This window comes from Mustela nivalis (assembly GCF_964662115.1).
Source record: "Mustela nivalis genome assembly, chromosome: 1".
Classification (NCBI taxonomy): domain Eukaryota; kingdom Metazoa; phylum Chordata; class Mammalia; order Carnivora; family Mustelidae; genus Mustela; species Mustela nivalis.
This window is the reverse complement of record NC_139020.1, coordinates 58,182,236-58,204,362: the sequence shown is the minus strand read 5'-3', so window position 1 is coordinate 58,204,362 and position 22,127 is coordinate 58,182,236. Positions and strand designations below refer to the sequence as shown.

At 36.3% G+C, this 22,127-nt stretch overlaps 1 protein-coding gene across 1 annotated transcript in view; it reads left to right on the top strand.

The window, feature by feature from the left end:
- Positions 1–22,127, top strand: part of SLC9C1 (solute carrier family 9 member C1) — an 81,412-nt gene that overhangs the window by 7,564 nt on the left and 51,721 nt on the right. Inside the window, exons 5-9 of the mRNA XM_082733391.1 lie at positions 776–904; positions 4,379–4,544; positions 14,058–14,186; positions 17,634–17,795; positions 21,024–21,123. Of these exons, the coding sequence (XP_082589517.1) occupies positions 776–904; positions 4,379–4,544; positions 14,058–14,186; positions 17,634–17,795; positions 21,024–21,123 (686 nt within the window). The remainder of the gene's footprint in view (positions 1–775; positions 905–4,378; positions 4,545–14,057; positions 14,187–17,633; positions 17,796–21,023; positions 21,124–22,127) is intronic.

Below are 22,127 nucleotides of genomic sequence, written 5' to 3'. Positions count from 1 at the left end.
ATGGAGACTCATCCCTCCCAAAGCAAAGATACCAACTAACACAGCAGGCAATCCGTGTTTCCTTAATGAACAGAATGTTGAGTGGATGCCCATAACGGGATTTACAAATATCAACTAAATAATTTGTGATAAACACCATTAATTAGTTATTTCATTAACAACATTAACTTCCCAGTTTTTTATCCCTGCTACTCTCCCACACCCATCTTCTGTGTAAGCCATGGTTAATTATTTGTAGTTTCTGAAATTTAATATGATTGCTTGCTCCTTTGTGGATGGTTGTGCGTGATAATCCATCCACCTGAAACCTGTCTCCCTCTTGTATGCCTGAAGATCTCCTTCATTTTTCTCTTGTACCCACCATCAATGTACTTTCTCTACCTGTTGTTTAAAAAACAAAATAGGCATGGAGATAATGCGATGGAAAATTATGAAAATCTGGAGTGCCTGGGTGGCACCGTCAGTTAGGTGTCTGACTCTTGGTTTCGGTTCAAGTCATGATCTCAGGGTGGTAAGATCGAGCCCTGCATGGGCTTAAGTCTTAAGACTCTCTCTCCCTCCCCCACTCCACTTTCCCCTCTCTCTAAAATAATAAATAAGTTTTTTTTTTTTAAACAAGAAAGAAAATGATGAAAAGCAGTACAGTCAAGATTTGAAAACCTATTCACTGTGATATATCTTTTTCTCTTTTGCTAGTGATAGGAGTGCCAGGCTTGTAATCTATGCTAATAGATGGATGGATAAATGAGATAATGACATTTTTTTATATTATTAGGTCCAAATATATGCAGATGCCATACAATGGATGAGTCCAAAAATCTTTTTTGATCTATTTACCCCAATAATTATCTTTAATGTTGCCTTTGACATGGATGTTTACATAGTGCAGAAGTTATTTTGGCAGGTAAGACATTCTTTTTTGCGATAATATCATTCACTCATGACCTACTCTATGTTGTCTATGTTCAAATTTTTAAAAATTTTGCTCTAAATTAGAAAATAAAGAAGACAAGGAAAAAATATAAGGTATGGGAGAAGTAAATTCAGCTTTGTATTTTAGTGAATAAACCATATCTGAGCAATTGTCCAGTGTTTTTGAAAGCTCAGGGGAAAAAAAACCTATGGAGAAAAAAAGTTATTCTGAAAATCTGTCTGGCAGAGTATAATGCCAGTTATAATTTTAATTCCAAGATGCTATTAAAAAGCTTTTACAAAATATATTTGGTCCAGTTTTTTACTGTTTTTCATAAAAGCTGTGTTTTAAATATCCACCTTCTGAAACTTCCATACTCACATGAACAAAAATGGAGGATACTCACAGAAACAGCTCTAACTCTAATTCACCAACTATTATGATTTTTTTTCTCATCAGGTGATATTTGAACCCCATCAAGGAAAGACCTTCGGAAAAAAAATAACTCCAAATCATAAGCAGGATATATATTTCATTCAAAGTAATTAAAATAGCTTTGTAAATATAAGGCCATTACCTAAACTACATTAGAAACCAAACTATTAAAATAACTTACTTTATTTTGAGTCCAAGCAAATGGGAGTTCAGACAAATGACCAAAGGAAAAAAAGAAAGAAAGAAAGAAAAGAAAAGAAATTGAACAGAAGAGAGATATAAAAGTCCTTTGGGCTGGATTTGGGTGATCTCTGCTGAGCTGTCTCCTGCAACTCTGTTCTCTTGGGTCAGCTGAGGTGGGATGAGCTGGATGGCCCCATGCATGGTAGTTACCTTTAAAGTTGGCTGTAGGCAGTGGGTGCCACTACCATGATCTAGAAAGTTATTCCAGATTTCTTGCCATGATGGTTGCAGAGTCTCAAGACATCAACAGTAGAGAGCAAGCTCCAATTTGCCAATGCTTTTTAGGTTGTACCCTCATCGTGTTTGCTCCTTTTAGCCAAAGCAAAGAATGACATGACTGACTAAGTCAGCGCTGGAGATAACTTTCCAGTGGTGTGAATTCAGAGAACAGAATTACTGCAACCACTTTTACAAACAATATGCTTTGTGACTTATCGGTGTGTTGACAGCTATTTGGTGGGAGTACAAGGATTCGGGTCTCCTGACCCTCAGTCTTCTTATCTCAGAACCTCATTTTAATCTTTCTTTAGAACAGGAGTTAGTTATACAACTCTCCAGATGATCAAAACCTTGCCATGAGAACCCAGCCACTCTAGACGTCAACATGTAGGAGGCATTGATTTTCTCACACCTTTCTAATGCTGTCACCAAGGTTCATCCACCAAATACTCCCTCTCAGGAGATCCTGGGCTCAACAGGGCCATATAAACAATCCATCATTATTCTGCCACTTCTAAGATTCAGGAAGAGATGTATGATTAGATGACTTAACCAAATCACTTTGCATTAGCACCCCAGCCTCCTGAACTAGAGTCTATTCCCCAATTCATCATGCATGACTTCATACAAATGAAGAACAAAATAATCAGAAAGAAGACAGCTTTTAAGATTTTAGTTCTTCTGAATTTTTTTTTTTTTTTTTTTTTTTTTTTTACTATCTTTGGTTTTGCCTCTCTAGAGCCTACACAATGCCTCATTGCTAGCAGGTGGTGAATAAACATGTAATAAACAAAAGAATGAGAGCCTGTACTTTTTCATTAGAGAAAGGCATGACTTTCCTGATGTAGCAAAAACTGAGACAGGAACCTGGGGGTGTCATTTGATTTTACTTCTCTGGAGAATTGTCTTAAATGGGATTGATTGGTACACTGTTGGTGGCTATGTTTGTTGGCAAACCCTTCTGGAAGGCAGTTTGGCAATCTCTATGGAAAACCTTAAAATGGTGAATGTCCTTAGTATTACTTATTGAAATTCTGAAGAAATAAAGGATGTCTGATAAAGTTTAGTCACAAGACTCCTATAGGTACAAATACATATATATATATATATATATATATATATATATATATTGCTGTTTTTTATTTAATATTGGTAGTAAGAGCATTTGTGAATATCATTATGAAATATTTATAATTTTTCATTTTTATTTTTTATTTTTAAATTGAGCTATAATGGACATACAACATTATATTACTTTGAGGTATACAATCTAATGATTCGGTAGTTGTATGGATTTTGAAATGACCATCAAAGTAAGTCTAATTAACATCCATCACCGCATAATTACAAATTTTTTTTAATTTGTTGCTAAATTCTTAGCAACTTTTAAATATACAGTACAGTATTATTAACCAAAGTGACCATGCTATACATTACATCTCCATGATTTATTTAGAACTGCGAATTTGTACCTTTTGACCCCCTTCACCTCTCTAGGTCCTGTTCCGATCCCTCATTGCCTAGCAGGTGGTGAATAAACATCTAATAATGTTTCACCCTTTTCACCAACTTCCTATCCCTCCCCTACTCCTGGCAATTGCCAATCTATTCTCTGGGTCTATGAGCTCAGTTTATTTTTTTTTAAAGATTCCACATATATGTGAGATCATACCATATTTCCCTTTTTCTATCTGACTTAGTTCATGAAGCATAATGCCTTCAAGTTTCATCCATGTTGTCACAGAAGACAAAAATTCCTTCTCTTTTATGGTTGGATAGTATTCTATTATATATATAATACATATTCTTTATCAACTCCATCTATCAATGGATACTTCATTGCTTCCATGTCTTATTACTGTATATATTATTGTAAATAAAGTAAATGGTGTAAATTTACCTTATTGTATTTAAATAGTGCTGCAATGACCATGGGGATGCATTTCTGAATTCTTTTTTTATGGGTTTTTTTTTTATTGTGTTATGTTAGTCTTATAGGTAGCTTCAGGCACATCACATTTTCCAAGTCCCTTTGAGAATGAAGTCTTGCTACATAGCTGCCACTGGTGTAGTAAGAGGAAGCAGAAGGCAAGAGTAGGAAGGTAGAAGACCAGGTTCCAATTGTAGAATAACAGGAATTTTCTTCCCATCTTTCTAGAGTCCTCTGCCATTTCTCTGCATTCCTTCTATTATCTTATTTTCTTCTTCTTTTCCTCTTTTGTGACTTCTTTAAAACTTGTGTTCTATCTTTCTATGTCGATAGCCTATGTTTCATGTCTCTGCATAGTTAAGTGTGTATATATGCATGATATATTGTATATGCACATACACCGTTACACATACATATGTATATTCAGTGGCCTTGCCAAGAAAATTAAAGTTTCCTTTTAATGACCGGATGATATTTCCTATAACTGGTATGTTATAGGTCCCAAGAATCTCATTGCAATATTTGCCTCTTATTTCCAGGGTTGCAAGCAGATGTTTATTAAATAAGGTTGATAATCTACTTTTAAAAATAGGATACAAAGGCAATCTGATTTTTCTATCTGCAAAATTTTTTTGCAGGTACTTTTAATTACAATTCCTGGCTTTGTGATGAATTACATATTAATTCTTTGGTATCTGGCATCTGTGGATAAATTACTTTTGGAAACCATACCATGGTTACTATTTTCAACTATCCTTGTGAGTTCAGATCCCATGCTGACAGCAATTGCTATAAGAGACCTTGGTAGGTATATTTTTTCTTTTCCTACATTTAAAATACTATGTTCTGTGTTTAATGTATCTAGCTTTAAGATATTTTATTCAATGTAGATTTTCACTATGTGAAATAGGATTCTGGGACACTGGGGATTAAACATAGAAATTCAGGTTAGTGATCCTTAGAACAAAATGAAATGCCAGTAATGGGGGAGGAGTCAAGATGGCAGAGAAGTAGCAGGAAATCAAGTAACATCAAGTAACAGGAAATCAGCTAGATGGATTATCTAAAGATTGCAAACACCTACAAATCCAATGGGAGATTGAAGAGAAGAAGAATAGCAATTCTAGAAACAGAAAATCAACCACTTTCTGAAAGGTAGGACCAGTGGAAAAGTGAATCCAAAGCGACAGAAAGATAGACTTTTCCACTGGTCCTAGCTGGGGTGTCTGAGTGTCTCAAAACTTGCAGGTATTAGAACGGGAAAGCCGGCTACAGAGACAGAGCTGAGGAGTGAGCTCTCAGCTCGGGGTTACCTTGAACGGGTCGCATGCTCAGTGAGCTCGGAGTGCAGCCAGAGGCCACGGAGACAGGAGGGATTGGGCGCTGTTCTCTGAGGGTGCACTGAGGAGTGGGGCCCCGGGCTCTCAGCTCCTCTGGGCCAGAGACCAGGAGGCTGCCATTTTCATTCCCGTCCTCCAGAACAATACAGAAAGCATTCAGGGAACAAAAGCTCCTGAAAGCAAACCCAAGCGGATTACTCAGCCCGGCAGCTGGTAAGGGTGGTGCAATTCCGCCTGGGGCAAAGACACTTGAGAATCACTACAACAGGCCTCTCCCCCAGAAGATCAACAAGAAATCCAGCCAGGACCAAGTGCACCTACCAAGGAGTGCAGGTTCAATACCAAGGAGAGCAGCAGAATTCCAGAGGAGGAGAAAGCAAAGCACAGAACTCATGACTTTCTCCCCATGATTCTTTAGTCTTGAAGTTACTTTAATTTTTTTCTATGTTTTCTCTTCTTCTGCTAAATTTTTTAAAATTTTTACCCTTTACATTAACATTTTTTAACTGGTTTATCTATTATATATATATTTTTCTTTTTTATGTTTTTTCTTTTTTCATTTTCTTTTTTTAATTGTTTTTTTTTTTTTTCTGAACCTCTTTTTATCCCCTTTGTCCCCCCCATGATTTGGGATCTCTTCTGATTTGGTTAAAGCGTATTTTCCTGGGGTCTTTGCCACCCTTTTAGTATTTTACTTGCTCCTTCATTACTCTTATCTGGACAAAATGACAAGGTGGAAAAATTCACCACAAAAAAAAAAAAAAAAAACAAGAGGCAGTACCAAAGGCTAGGGACCTAATCAATACAGACATTGGTAATATGTCAGATCTAAAGTTCAGAATGACGATTCTCAAGGTTCTAGCCGGGCTCGAAAAAGGCATAGAAGATATTAGAGAAACCCTCTTGGGAGATATAAAAGCCCTTTCTGGAGAAATAAAAGAACTAAAATCTAACCAAGTTGAAATTTAAAAAGCTATTAATGAGGTGCAATCAAAACTGGAGGCTCTCAGTGCTAGGATAAATGAGGGAGAAGAAAGAATTAGCAATATAAAAAACCAAATGACAGAGAATAAAGAAGCTGAGCAAAAGAGGGACAAACAGCTACTGGACCATGAGGGGAGAATTCGAGAGATAAGTGACACCATAAGACGAAACAACATTAGAATAATTGGGATTCCAGAAGAAGAAGAAAGAGAGAGGGGGGCAGAAGGTATATTGGAGAGAATTATTAAAGAGAATCTCCCTAATATGGCAAAGGGAGCAAGCATCAAAATCCAGGAGGTGCAGAGAACCCCCCTCAAAGTCAACAAGAATAGGTCCACACCCTGTCACCTAATAGTAAAATTTACAAGTCTTAGTGACAAAGAGAAAATCCTGAAAGAAGCCCGGGACAAGAAGTCTGTAACATACAGTGGTAAAAATATTAGATTGGAAGCAGACTTATCACCAGAGACCTGGCAGGCCAGAAAGAGGTGGCATAATATATTCAGAGCACTAAACGAGAAAAACATGCAGCCAAGAATACTATATCCAGCTAGGCTATCATTGAAAATAGAAGGAGAGATAAAAAGCTTCCAGGACAAACAAAAACTGAAAGAATTTGCAAACACCAAACCAGCTCTACAGGAAATATTGAAAGGGGTCTTCTAAGCAAAGAGAGAGCCTAAAAATAGTAGATCAAAAAGGAACAGAAACAATTTACAGTAACAGTCACCTTACAGGCAATACAATGGCACTAAATTCATATCTCTCAGTAGCTACCCTGAATGTTAATGGGCTAAATGCCCCAATCAAAAGACACAGGGTATTAATATGGATAAAAAAGCAAACCCATCTATATGTTGCCTATAAGAAACTCATTTTAGACCCAAAGACACCTCCAGATTTAAAGTGAGGGAGTGGAAAACAATTTACCATGCTAATGGATATCAGAAGAAAGCAGGGGTAGCAATCCTTATATCAGATCAGTTAGATTTTAAGCCAAAGACTATAACAAGAGATGAGGAAGGACACTATATCATACTCAAAGGATCTGTTCAACAAGAAGATCTAACAATTTTAAATATCTATGCCCCTAATTGGGAACAGCCGACTATATAAGCCAGTTAATAACAAAATCAAAGAAAAAAATCAACAATAATACAATAATAATACAATACAATAATACAGCAATAATACAATAATACAATAATCAACAATAATACAATAAGAATACAATAATACAATAGTAGGGGACTTTAACACTCCCCTCACTGAAATGGACAGATCATCCAAGCAAAAGATCAACAAGGAAATAAAGGCCTTAAATGACACACTGGACCAGATAGACATCACAGATATATTCAGAACATTTCATCCCAAAGCAATGGAATACACATTCTTCTCTAGTGCACATGGAACATTCTACAGAATAGATCACAACCTGGGTCCTAAATCAGGTCTCAACCGGTATCAGAAGATTGAGATCATTCCCTGCATATTTTCAGACCACAATGCTCTGAAGCTAGAACTCAATCACAAGAGGAAATTTGGGAAGAACCCAAATACATGGAGACTAAGCAACATCCTTCTAAAAGATGAATGGGTCAACCAGCAAATTAAAGAAGAATTGAAAAAATTCATGGAAACAAATGATAATGAAAACACAATGGTTCAAAATCTGTGGGACACAGCAAAGGCAGTCCTGAGAGGAAAATATATAGCAGTACAAGCCTTTCTCAAGAAACAAGAAAGGTCTCAAGTACATGACTTAACCCTACACCTAAAGGAGCTAGAGAAAGAAAAAGAAAGAAACCCTAAACCCAGCAGGAGAAGAGAAATTATAAAGATTAGAGCAGAAATCAATGAAATAGAAACCAAAAAAAAAAAAAAAAAAAACCAATAGAGCAAATCAACGAAACGAGGAGCTGGTTCTTTGAAAGAATTAATCAGATTGATAAACCCCTGGCCAGACTTATCAAAAAGAAAAGAGAAAGGACCCAAATAAATAAAATCATGAATGAAAGAGGAGAGATCACAACTAACACCAAAGAAATACAGACAATTATAAGAACATACTATGAGCAACTCTACGCCAACAAATTTGACAATCTGGAAGAAATGGATGCATTCCTAGAGACATATAAACTACCACAACTGAACCAGGAAGAAATAGAAAGCCTAAACAGACCCATAACCAGTAAGGAGATTGAAACAGTCATCAAAAATCTCCAAACAAAAGCCCAGGACCAGCTGGATTCCCAGGGGAATTCTACCAAACATTTAAAGAAGAACTAATTCCTATTCTCCTGAAACTGTTCCAAAAAATAGAAATGGAAGGAAAACTTCCAAACTCATTTTATGAGGCCAGCATCACCTTGATCCCAAAACCAGACAAGGATCCCATCAAAAAAGAGAACTACAGACCAATATCCTTGATGAACACAGATGCAAAAATTCTCACCAAAATACTAGCCAATAAGATTCAATAGTACATTAAAAGGATTATTCACCACGACCAAGTGGGATTTATTCCAGGGCTGCAGGGTTGGTTCAACATCTGCAAATCAATCAATGTGATACAACACATTAATAAAAGAAAGAACAAGAACCATATGATACTCTCAATAGATGCTGAAAAAACATTTGACAAAGTACAGCATCCCTTCCTGATCAAAACTCTTCAAAGTGTAGGGATAGAGGGCACATACTTCAATATTATCAAAGCCATCTATGAAAAACCCACCACAAATATCATTCTCAATGGAGAAAAACTGAAAGCTTTTCTGCTAATGTCAGGAACACGGCAGGGATGTCCATTATCACCACTGCTATTCAACATAGTACTAGAAGTCCTAGCCTCAGCAATCAGACAACAAAAGGAAATTAAAGGCATCCAAATCGGCAAAGAAGAAGTCAAACTATCCCTCTTTGCAGATGATATGATACTATATGTGGAAGAACCAAAAGACTCCACGCCAAATCTTCTAGAACTTGTACAGGAAAGTGTCAGGATATAAAATCAATGAACAGAAATCTGTTGCATTTCTCTACACCAACAACAAGACAGAAGAAAGAGATATTAAGGAGTCCATCCCATTTACAATTGCACCCAAAACTATAAGATACCTAGGAAAAAACCTAACCAAAGAGGCTAAGAATCTATACTCAGAAAACTGTGAAGTACTCATGAAAGAAATTGAGAAAAACACAAAGAAATGGAAAAATGTTCCATGCTCCTGAATTGGAAGAACAAATATTGTGAAAATGCCTATGCTACCTAAAGCAATCTCCACATTTAATGCAATTCCTATCAAAATACCACCCATTTTTTTTCAAAGAAATGGAGCAAATAATCCTAAAATCAGAAAAGACCTCAAATAGCCAAAGGAATATTGAAAAAGAAAGCCAAAGTTGGTGGGATCACAATTCCAGACTTCAAGCTCTGTTACAAAGCTGCCATCATCAAGACAGCATGGTACTGGCACAAAAACAGACAGATAGATCAATGGAACAGAATAGAGAGCCCAGAAATAGACCCTCAACTCTATGGTCAACTAATCTTCGACAAAGCAGGAAAGAATGTCCAATGGAAAAAAGACAGTCTCTTCAATAAATGGTGTTGGGAAAATTGGACAGCCACATGCAGAAAAATGAAATTGGACCATTTCCTTATACCACATGAAAATAGACTCAAAATGGATGAAGGATCTCAATGTGAGAAAGGAATCCATCAAAATTCTTGAGGAGAACACAGGCAGCAACCTCTTCGACCTCAGCTGCAGCAACATCTTCCTAGGAACATTGCCAAAGGCAAGGGAAGCAAGGGCAAAAATGAACTATTGGGATTTCATCAAGATCAAAAGCTTTTGCACAGCAAAGGAAACAGTTAACAAAACCAAAAGACAACTGACAGAATGGGAGAAGATATTTGCAAATGACATATCAGATAAAGGGCTAGTGTCCAAAATCTATAAAGAACTTAGCAAACTCAACACCCAAAGAACAAATAATCCAATCAAGAAATGGGCAGAAGACATGAACAGACATCCAGATGGCCAACAGACACATGAAAAAGTGCTTCACTTCACTTGGCATCAGGGAAATACAAATCAAAACCACAATGAGATAATCACCTCACACCAGTCAGAATGGCTAAAATTAACAAGTCAGGAAATGACAGATGCTGGCGAGGATGTGGAGAAAGGGGAACCCTCCTACACTGTTGGTGGGAATGCAAGCTAGTGCAACCACTCTGGAAAACAGCATGGAGGTTCCTCAAAATGTTGAAAATAGAACTACCCTATGACCCAGCAATTGCACTACTGGGTATTTACCCTAAAGATACAAACGTAGTGATCCAAAGGGGCACGTGCACCTGAATGTTTATAGCAGCAATGTCCACAATAGCCAAACTATGGAAAGAACCTAGATGTCCATCAACAGATGAGTGGATAAAGAAGATGTGGTATATATATATAATGGAATATACTATGCAGCCATCAAAAGAAATGAAATCTTGCCATTTGTGACAATGTGGATGGAACTAGAGGGTATCATGCTTAGCGAAAAAAGTCAAGCAGAGAAAGACAACTATCATATGATCTCCCTGATATGATGAAGTGTAGATGCAACATGGGGGGTTAAGGGGGTAGGAGAAGAATAAATGAAACAAGATGGGATTGGGAAGGAGACAAACCATAAGTGACTCTTAACCTCACCAAACAAACTGAGGGTTACTGGAGGGAGGGGGTTTTGGAGAGGGGGGTAAGGTTATGGACATTGGGGAGGGTATGTGCTATGGTGAGTGCTGTAAAGTGTCTAAACCTGGCGATTCACAGACCTGTACCCCTGGGGATAAAAATATATTATATATTTATAAAAAATTAAAAATTAAAAAAAAAGAAATGGCAGTAATGGATTTACTTAGCATTATATATCTCACCCAATTGTAAGATAAAATGGGATTATTTTTAATCCTTGACTTTATACATCCTTCTATCTTGAGCCAACATTTCCAGGAACAAACAATTTACAGCACACTGTGGTGACATTTCTATTGCCTAATACCCCTGTTCCTTTGATAATACTGTCCTTAGGATAATGCCATTTGTTTAAAAAAAAAAAATGCTTTTAGAGTCATCATCACCATTAGAACTAAAACACTTGAAAAGTCAAAAACAATAAAATCACTAATCCTACTGTGTTTTCAGTGTGTACTATTTAAGAAGAAATAAATCTATATTTAAAAATAAAATAACAATTTAACATAACCCCCCCACAGACACAAATCTAAGAACCTCATCCAAGAAAAACGATTACTGTATTTGCTTTCCTCCAGTCACTTTTTAGTAACGAGAATTACAACATTGTTTTGAAATATAATTTCTTTCTTTCTTTAAGATTTTATTTATTTATTTGACAGAGAAATCACAAGTAGGCAGAGAGGCAGGTAGAGAGAGAGGGGGAAACAGGCTCCCTGCTGAGCAGAGGGCTCGATCTATTTCATCCCTGAAATAGAATTTAATATGGCATGTGTGCCATATGAATAAAGGCAAGCCAACTCTTCAAAACAGAGATTAAGCTTGTGAAGTAAGACTCTGGAAAAAGGAAGTGTCAACATCTGTCCCAACCCTGCCTCTATGGGGACTCTATCAGTGCCAGCCCTTTTTCTACTTGAAAGATTTGGTTGGAGTACCTGGGTGGCTCAGTCCTTAAACTTCTGTCTTCAGCTCACGTTATGATCCCAGGGTCCTGGGATTAAGCCCTGCATCGGGCTCCCTGCTCTGCGGGAAGCCTGCTTCTCCCTCTCCCACTTACCCCTCTCTCACTGTGTCTCTCTCTGTCAAATAAACAAACAAAACTTAAAAAAAAAAAAAAAAAAGATATGGTAAAGTTCTATGCTACCTGAGAGCATTACATTCTTAACTTTATAATCTTGTAATCTAGTTAGTATTCCACTGATTTACTGGCCTGTCATTGTTGAATTTAAATAATTTATTTGTGGGGCGACTGGGTGGCTCAGTGGGTTAAGCCTCTGCCTTCGGCTCAGGTCGTGGTATCAGGGTCCTGGGATTGAGCCCGCATTGGGCTCTCTGCTCGGCAGGGAACCTGCTTCCCCCCTCTCTCTGCCTGCCTCTCTGACTGCTTGTGATCTCTGTCTGTCAAATAAATAATTAAGATCTTAAAAAAAAATTTATTTGTGGGGGCACCTCAGGGGCATAGTCAGCTAAGCACCCAGGTCTTGGTTTTTATTCTCGTCCTGGTCTGGGTGTTGTAAGATTGAGCCCAGTGCTCAGCATGGAGTCATGATCTCTCTATCTTCCTCTGCCCTTCTCCCTGCCCTCACATGCACATGTTCTCTCTCTCTCAAATAAATAAGTAAATCTTTTAAAATAGTAAGTGATTTCTTTGGGTTGACTTGCAAAGTTATGCTCATACATTTTAGTCATCTTGTCATGACTTTTGGAATTTTGTATTTCTCTTCATTTTGTGTATTAAAAAAATAAGAATGAACAATAAAATATTTTTCTTTTGGTAACATTTTTTGCCTGAGTGTTCAAAGCAAGATTTTTATATTTGTTTTATTTTACTTTCATACACACACAACGTCTGCCCAGGCTTCTGAGTACATGAGTATATTCATGTTGTCTTTTGATGTTGTTGATTCCTTGTAGGCCCCCATGTCAGTTGTTCATTTTTGAATATTTACATCTTGTTGTAGTTCATTTTCCAAATTGGAATAGTTCTACAACAGTACCAATTAGCTTTTTCTCAGTAAGGAATAACTCTGAGTTTCAACAATTGAGTAAGAAAAAGCACAGTGGCTTAAAAACAGCGGTTATTATTTCTCATTAGCCTACCAGTTATGAAGGCATGGCTGGGCTCTGCTGATCTTGGCTGGGCTTGCCAATGAACCTTCAGTCCAGGAGAGGGTCATTTGGGGGCTAAGTGATCTAGGATGGCCTCAACTGGAAAGATCCACCATTCTTCTTCATATCTCCCACAATCTTCCAGTAGTGCAGCCAGCGAACACTAGCATGATGGTGGCAGAGATGCAAGAGATAGGAAGCAAAAATGTGTCTTAAGCCTCTATTTGCATCATGTCTCATAACAAAACAACCTGGATGTCTTAGGTAAGAGAGACTGCAATTTTACAGCAAAGGGCATGAATGTGTACAGAGGTGAAGAACTGGACCATCAAGGCACTTGAGCTTCCACGGGAGCAGAATGCCTTGACTTCTCTTCTCTTACAAAAGCATACTTACTGTGTTAGGTTGTGATCATAAAGTGGTTGGATGATGTAAGAACATTTCCTTCCTCTGGACGTCTAAAGAATCATTAAGATGCTCAAAGTTATATTTTTGCCACTACCAGCATATTTAATAGAGAAAAATGATAATTGATAGATATCTAAACTAGCTTCATAAATGGAGGGAAATTAGAATGGGAGTACCTCATATTCAGGTGCTCTCCATTTCATAGAGCTTGGTTTCTAAAATCTTCAAAAGGAATGTATAGGAAAGTCAGACAGTTTCTAATCATAGAGAAATTATCTTGAACATTGCCTTAATACTTTGCTTAGGTACCATGTTTTAAAATTTGGCTTATGAGTTTCCTTTATCCCTCCACCATTGTTTTTTGCCTTAAATACATGATATTAGGTAAGTCATCAAATTTTAAAAAAAATAGTGAATTTCATGTTCTGATCTGGGCTTTAAAACAAGGAATGACAGCTTTAGCTGATCATCTTTCTTACATAAACTGCGGTCAACCACAATTAGCTTGGTTCCTAATTACAGAGTCCAGACTTACAGTTGATACATAATTAAATTTGTCTGAAGGGAGTTTTCAAGCATGACTAAGGTTTATTTAAGTACATGGGCAAAGTATGTGGTATAAATCTATAGCTTCGAATACAGTCCTACTTGATAATAAAATTTTATTCTTTAATATTGATGATATTCCTACCTTAAGCAAAATATTTTCTCTTCCATAGGTCTTTCTAGAAGCCTCATCAATTTAATTAATGGAGAAAGTCTGATGACAGCTATAATGTCTTTGATTGTGTTTACTAGTATTGAGGATATTAATGTAAGCCTGAAAACGAAGGTGAACCATTCTTTAGGTAAGGAGTTATTTTTCTTCTAAATTTCTTAAAATCAGAATCCTGTATTTTCTAAAAAGCTGATGTGGGTTTTATAATATCTTATAATAAGTTATGCTTGTACAAATATACTTGTATTAGTATAGTGATCTACCCTTTACAAAGCACTACCACAACCCCCTTATTTAGCATTCATTGTGGTTTTAGTTGAAGCTGGGTTGGGACTTTCATGAGAATGCTTATAAGGGCAACAGTCCACAGACCTAGGCTGAGACAGAATGCTTGACCAGAATGAGAAATCTTGTTTTGTAAGTGTTGAAAAGGAACTCAGAAGATAAGCCAGGTAATGCATCTTCCAGTGGTGAGAAGATGCAGTGGTTGCCCTCCCCTTCACTGGAGTTGTCTCCCCACAGGCAACATCAAAAGCTGTCAGCTCAGGGACTAAGTGGAGGGCCATCTCCAGAGCATGAGAGCAGTGCTTGTAAAGAGAGAGATTACGATGTGTTCATGAGCTCGTTTGCCCATTCAGATAGCCCTGAACATAAGTATCTTTCTTTTTTTTAAGATTTTATTTATGTATTTGACAGAGAGAGACCACAAGCAGGCAGAGAGGCAGGCAGAGAGAGAGAGGAAGGGAAGCAGACTCCCCGCCGAGCAGAGAGCCCCATGCGGGGCTCGATCCCAGGACCCCAGGACCACGACCTGAGCCGAAGGCAGAGGCCCAACCCCCGAGCCACCCAGTTACTTTGTCATATATCTGTGTGTGTGTGTGTGTGTGTGTGTGTGTGTGTGTGTGTATACTATATAATATATGCACACTATGATGAATGATTATAAAATATACAGATGAGTAATTAACACTCAAGACAAGAAATATAATGTCACCAGGAGTCCCAGAAGCATGTTAAGTGCCCCTACCTGACTAAAACCCCATACTCTCCTTCTATAACAGTGGTTCTCAAAGTATAGTCACTGCACTGGACAGGGTGGTGAGAGAGTGTGTCTATAGGACCCTTTAAGGATGTCCATGAAGGTAATATTTTCAAAATAATATTAAGAGTTATTTACCTTTTTTTTTTTTTTTTTTTACTGTGTTGCCATTTGCACTGATTTTAGAAAAGTAATGATTATAGACTTCTTGAGAAAATTGTTGACATATGCTAGTACACTCTCTGGATGTCTTTTGCACTCTAAAGCCTTATGAAGCATTATCACATTTCACCTCCCTATTCTCTTGAAAAAAGTGCAGTTAGGAAGAGCTTCCAGACCACATTCTAGTATAGCAAAGTGGTCTCTCTGATGCCAAATGATAAGTTATATTGAAGTAAGAGCTTTCCACTATCCCCAGCAATTAAGCATATCTCAAATTACTTTTGTAACCACTCAAGAAGAGGAAGTTTTAGCTAGATGTTGCTTTCCCTGTGCTTGGAGAGTACTTCATTGTTGGGCAGCCAGGAATCTTGTTTATGTCTATTCTGACCCATCTATGCCTTACATATTTATAATCAATGCCTAAAACTAAGAATTAAAGACTGTTCTTTCCAAGAACACCATTTTGGGGATCATCACTCCTCTCATGTCTTCCTCAAGAGAGCTAGTCTAAATGGTGGAGAGTTACCCTACTTCAACATAAGGAGAGCTCACCTTCAACCTTGCCCTGTATTCAATTAGTTTACCCAGGCCATGGCTGCTTGGAACATCTGTGGTGAACCTAGAACCCTAGTTTACTACAGGAAGGTACACCCTCTTTAAGTGCCTCATATATTTCATCTGTGGTGTGTGAGGAAGTCAAACTACCACATACATTCAACCTCTTCCAAAATCCATATTATGTGTCTCAGAGGGCTTTCACCACAAAACTTCCTGAAGATTATGAAGGTGAACAACATAAAGATGTCTATATTCAGAAGCCTCTCAAAAACTCTAGGACCTCTCTCTCAGAAAACCAAAAAATACAAAGAAGTATAGTCATGGGTGCTGGTTGGACAGATCCACGCCCAGCCTCCCAACCTGATCCAGTATTCTACTAGGCTCCATTTAAGATAGTAATAATTGTCTACAGAATTTCAGGGAACCTTATCAGAGTTGATACCTATAATCTAATCAAGAGAACCTTCTTGATATTCACTGGCAAGCTACCAATAAAAAAGGGGGGCTGGTTACTGATATATAAATTCATTCATTCATTAATAAACAATTGTTTATTGATATGTACTCTCTGATAGTTCTTATTCTAGGCCTCATGCTTCAACCATGAACACAGTAGTCCTTGCTTTCACAGAGCTTGCTTCATAATTTTTGATAAAATTAATGGAACAGAATTTTGTGTTTAAGTTTCAGAGGAGTAAAAACCATAAATAATCATTCTATCTTAATAATAATAGTAACAACTACAATAATAAAAACTCTGCTGAAGGATGAAGAGTGAACTTATTTCCCTAGCCATGAGGGATTTCTCTGACTTTTTAATAGATTTAAAAGAAAAATGTCCTTTAAAAAAAAATACTTAATAAGATTTACTGATATTTCATTTATATCAACTGACATAATAGTGAATCGGTAATTTTCATAATAATTATTATTTTTAAAACTCGGGTAATTATGGATCATGACCTGAGCTGACCACAGCCGCTTAACAACTGAGTCACCCAAGCGCCCTATTTTTCTTTTTTATAAAAAGAAAGCAACTTTCAAATGGGTCTTCTAACTCCAGTTCCCTACCTTCTTCTGAAATCAGAATCTACCTCCAATCTGTTTCAGTTGCAGGTGGTACTAGACTCCCCAAATTACCCTTATGGCTTATCTCCATGCCTAGAGCAGGTGTGACCTAGAGAAACCAGTTGGTTTGACCAGCCAAAACAATACAGAAGATTCACTCCACTAGAACCCAGAAAAGGCATCCCTTTTTCTGTATTTCCTGTATGTACCTTGATAGATATAGAATATAAGTTCCCAGAGCTTGGGGATTTTCTACTTTTTATTCAACCATATCTCCAAAGTTTATTGCATAGTATGGCACTGAATACATGTGTATTTCTTTTCTTTCTTTCTTTCTTTCTTTCTTTCTTTCTTTCTTTCTTTCTTTCTTTCTTTCTTTGTTTTTTATGGCTTAAAACAACAGAAATGTATTCTCTCACAGTTCTTTTTTTTTTTAATTTTCATTTAATTTTTCAATTTCTTTTCAGTGTTCCAGAATTCATTGTTTATGCACCACACCCAGTGTATTTCTTAAAGGACACTGAAAGGAGCTCTTAAATGAAACTGACTGAATTTTGCTAACTTGTTACAGCTTTCAGCATTTGAATGGAAACTGTTTCAATTTAGGAATAAGAAAATACCATACATACCAATGGCGATAAGCTATTGTTAAAGATAAGGACAAAAAGAAAAGATGACCCAGAGTATCACTTAAATTTAAGGTCAAGTAAGTTCTAGTAACTCTTTTCTGTTTACTCCCTTTTCTTACAGTCTTTGAGATCCTGCTTGAAATTTGGTCTTATTTTCTAGCAAGTTTCTTGCTTGGAATTCTATGTTCAAAACTGATTCAGCTGTGGATATCTACTGTTTTTGGAGATGATGTCTATCACATAAGCCTCTGCGTCTCAATCCTGCACCTCATCTTTTTTATTAGTAAGTCTGAGGCCTAAAATGACAGAAAAATGCAAAATAGAGATTTGGGAAAATGCATACCAGGCAAAGTTTGTAAAAAAATAAAAACAAAAAAATTCAACTTATCTATGAGGAATATTTTTGTTAAAATAACAAAACAAGAGATAAAAATATTAATTTCTATACAATAGAAATCAATGTCTCAAAATATGTCAAACAAATACCATTATAAAAGACAAAAGAATTTAACAAAATCATAATTACAATGAGATATTTCAGCATGCCTTTCTCAGATAATTTCATAAGCAGTTGGATAAAAAATAATGATGGCTATAAAAAGATATAAGTAAAAAAAAATAATTGTTTGGTTTACAAAATATAAGGTTTTATTTCCTCAAACAGAAGGCATATCCTATACACATACCCAGAGAAAATTTACAGAAATGAACTAGACTTGAAGAGCATTTTAATAAAATCTGAAACACTGTTCAATAACAATGCATTCACAATTACATTTAGTGTATTTACTATTTTACTATATTTACTATAATTACATTACTTATATTTGCTATAATGCATTTACTAATTACAAAAGGAAGGTCTTTATTAATCATTCTAGTAGCCTGAAATTAAATATACTTTTCTTGATAAATTTTAGATCCAAAAGGAAATCAAAATAGAAGTTACAGATCAAGACTAAATATTAAAAAAATCTGTTAATGTTAATCCATTTGTCACCCCCTCCTCCTTGCGGAATATGTTTATTATATTAATATTATATTAATATTATATTAATAATTTACCCTATTATTGTTCTCTGATGCAGCCCCAGAATGTCATTCAACCCATCTTTTCAAGACAGCCCTGTAAATGACTTGGAGTTAGCATGTGCAGGAAATAATAGCTAGTTACTTAGTTACCAACTTATACAATGTCCTTCCTTTTACAGATAGGAGGGAGCCAATATTGCCTAGTTGCATATCCATGATTTCTCTAGAAGCTTTTGCTAAGACAATAGAAAGAAAAAGAAAGACAGAAAGAAAGAAACAAAGAAAGGAAGGAAGGAAGAGAGAGGAAAGAAGGGAGGAAGGAAGAAAGGAGAGAAATGAATGGATTTATACATAATTTTGAAGGAGAAAATGATTACATTAATGACAGCATTTTGGATTAAATAGAAAATCCAAATGCATTAACTAATAAACCAAGCCCAAAAGGCTTTTTAATAGTTTGATATAAGATAAATATACAAAAAAATAGTGTCCTTATAAGCCAGCAGTAGCTTGTTAGAAAATATAATAAAAATTTGATTCTCTTTACATTGGCAAAATATTACAAAATATAAATGAATAAACTGAACAAGAAGTTTGAGCCTAAACACGGAAAACTATAAAAGCTTATGAGAAATACAAGATTTGAATAAATTAAGACAGAGAAAATCTTTTTAGAAATGCTAGAGTAACAAGATTCATTATTTTTGTGTCTGATGAAGGAAAGGCAGAATATAGAAGCTTGAGGCTTCCTAACTAATCAGTAGATTAAAGCCAGTTATAATCAAGTGAGTTTACATAATCAAGTTAATGAATTAATAGATACCAAGAGAATGGTCAGTAAAGATACATTCATTGCATACTGCTTTAATTATGGATACCTAAATTTCTACAAAAAGTATATTCTAGCAAATAGCTTTCCTCTAACATTATTTAGTAAGTGAACATAGCCTCAAGATTCGGGGTTATACTTCCCAAAATAATTTTAAAGTTTTAGAGTTAAAAAGGATTATTCACCATGACAAAGTGGGATTTATTCTAAGGCTGTAAGTTTGATTTAAAATTATAATTATCTTCCTTGTCTTGCAATGGAGTTATATCTCAATACACCACTGTAAGTTGAAAAGATCATTAAGTCAAAAATGCATTTAGTAGGGGCGCCTGGGTGCTCAGTGGGTTAAGCCTCTGCCTTCGGCTCAGGTCATGAACTCAGGGCCCTGGAATCGAGGCCCACATTGGGCTCTGTGCTCAGTGGGGAGCCTGCTTCTCTCACTCTCTCTGCCTGCCTCTCTGCCTACTTGTGATCTCTCTCTGTCAAATAAATAAATAATTTTTTAAAAAAAATCTTTAAAAAAATGCATTTAGTACACCTCACCTATCAAACATCATAGCTTAGCCCAGTCTACCTTCTACATGCTCAGAATACTTACATTAGCCCACAGTTGGGCAAATTATGTCACACAAAGCCTATTTTATGAAAAGGTTGGATATCTCATGTAATTTAATGAGTGCTGTACTGAAAGTGAAAAGCTGAATGGTCATGTGGGTGCAGATTGGCTGTTGACTCTCATGATGGCCTGCCTGACTGGAACCTGCGGCTTGCTGCCACTGCCCAGCATCATGAGAGAGGCTCTTACCACAAATTGCTAGCCTGAGAAGAGATCAATACTCAAAATTGGAAGTATTGTATCTACTGGATGCACACTGCTTTTGCACTATTGTAAAGCTGAAAAATCACAAGTCAAAACTTTGTAAATTGGGGATGGTCTGTATTTGAAGTCTTGGTAGTTGAATTATGGATCCTCTTTTTTAAATTGCTATGCTGTACCATATGCTGTACCATATTATTTGAATTTTTACAGTGGTAATATACTACATTCATAAGCAAGGGGTAATATAATTCTAATACCACTACTTTTAAGAATATTCCAATTTTTTATGCTTTTCAGTCCAGCACAGTAAATGTGCCAAAACAATATTAAGCTGGGGAAGTATACCCATATGAGGTTTCTACTGGGTCAACTCCCTTAGTCCTACCACAAAATCGGATCATTTCTATCTCCCGTTGTCTCCTAAGAAGAAAGTATGAAGTGGGCTCGTTCATAAAAAACTCACTGGCTCACTTCCATTTCATTCCTCCAGAGCCCTCTGAAAAAATTAGACCTGTAGAGGGTGCTCAGACCAGAGTGGGGCCCATGAGAAATTTTGTGAGCTTCATATTGTTGGCAGTGATCTGAAGCCAAAGCAGTGCAAGGAGGTTCACTATAGACTTGACATCACAGTTGGGTGGGAATCTGAGAAAGAAGAGGACGAGGTGGTGGTTACAATCTGTAATATAATTCAGTTGAAACCAAGTAGGGCAGTCTTTCTATAAAGTTACTATACTATCGAGATATCTGATATTTTTATCTTGGGCAAAATTTGTATAATATTAATTTATTAATATAAATTAATACTTTATATTTATTTCTTTTATAAATAGGTGAGCTAGTTGGAATGTCTGGAATATTTACCCTGGCTATTATGGGACTTTTTTTGAATTCTACAAGTTTTAAACCAGGAGTTGAAGCGCTTCTTCTCGAGTGAGTAGATGGTCTATTTTCACTTTGTTTCATGCATTAGAAGCTATAATATTGTAATAGCAACTCTATCTACATCTACATTAGTCAAAGTAAGATATGGACTCCAAAACTACCTGACGAAAAACTTTTACTCAAAATTCTATTTGCCTGTGTCTTCTAATCTTCTAATTTTAGGCAAAATTTGTAAACTTACCTTGAGTTCATGTTAGCTCTGTTTTCCTACTAATTCTCTCAAGTGTCTGACAGTCTACTCAGGAATTTCTAGTAAAATTTACTAGACAGGGCCAGGATTAAGGCAAGGCATATGAGGCACTCATTCTAGCATAAAATTTAAGAAGGTGCCAAAAAACTCAGTAATGAAGATACATAATATTTTAGTACAATTTTTTTTGAAAATTGGAATTAATGCAAAAAATCCATGTTTGTGAAAATGCAAAACTTTTAAATTAAGATGGAAGCAATATTACTGATTAATTCCTTTTGCCTCAGGCTCCAACATGGTTCAGCATGGTGTTACTACTAGAATAGAAACCCAATATTTTAAGGACAATGAAGAGATGGCCTGCAAAGCACATTAAAAGATTAAGCTAGAGCATCTGAAAAGGATTGGCCATGGTATAAAAGAAAATATGGCCAAATGTACAAATGTATAAACTGTGCCCTGCTCAAGGGCATCCAGTTTAGGGGTGATTGGAATTTGCACCAGTGTAGAAGAAGGGTGTTGCTTTTTGTGATGCTCCAATACATAGGCTGAGAACTTGACCTAAATCACACAATGGCAACATATGTTAACAGAGACTCTGAACATAATCAGTGATTTTAGAGTTTTGGAGAATAATATAGAAAATAGAATAAGATTGAAAATATAGAACCTTATAGAATTTTGAAGCATCTACTAACACCTCGTGTCAATTACAAGGAAAATCAATTGTATCAGCAGCTAGGCAGAATTACTTGCCACAATTAATTGCTGGAGGAAGAATTAAAAATATTATGTGTTTCAA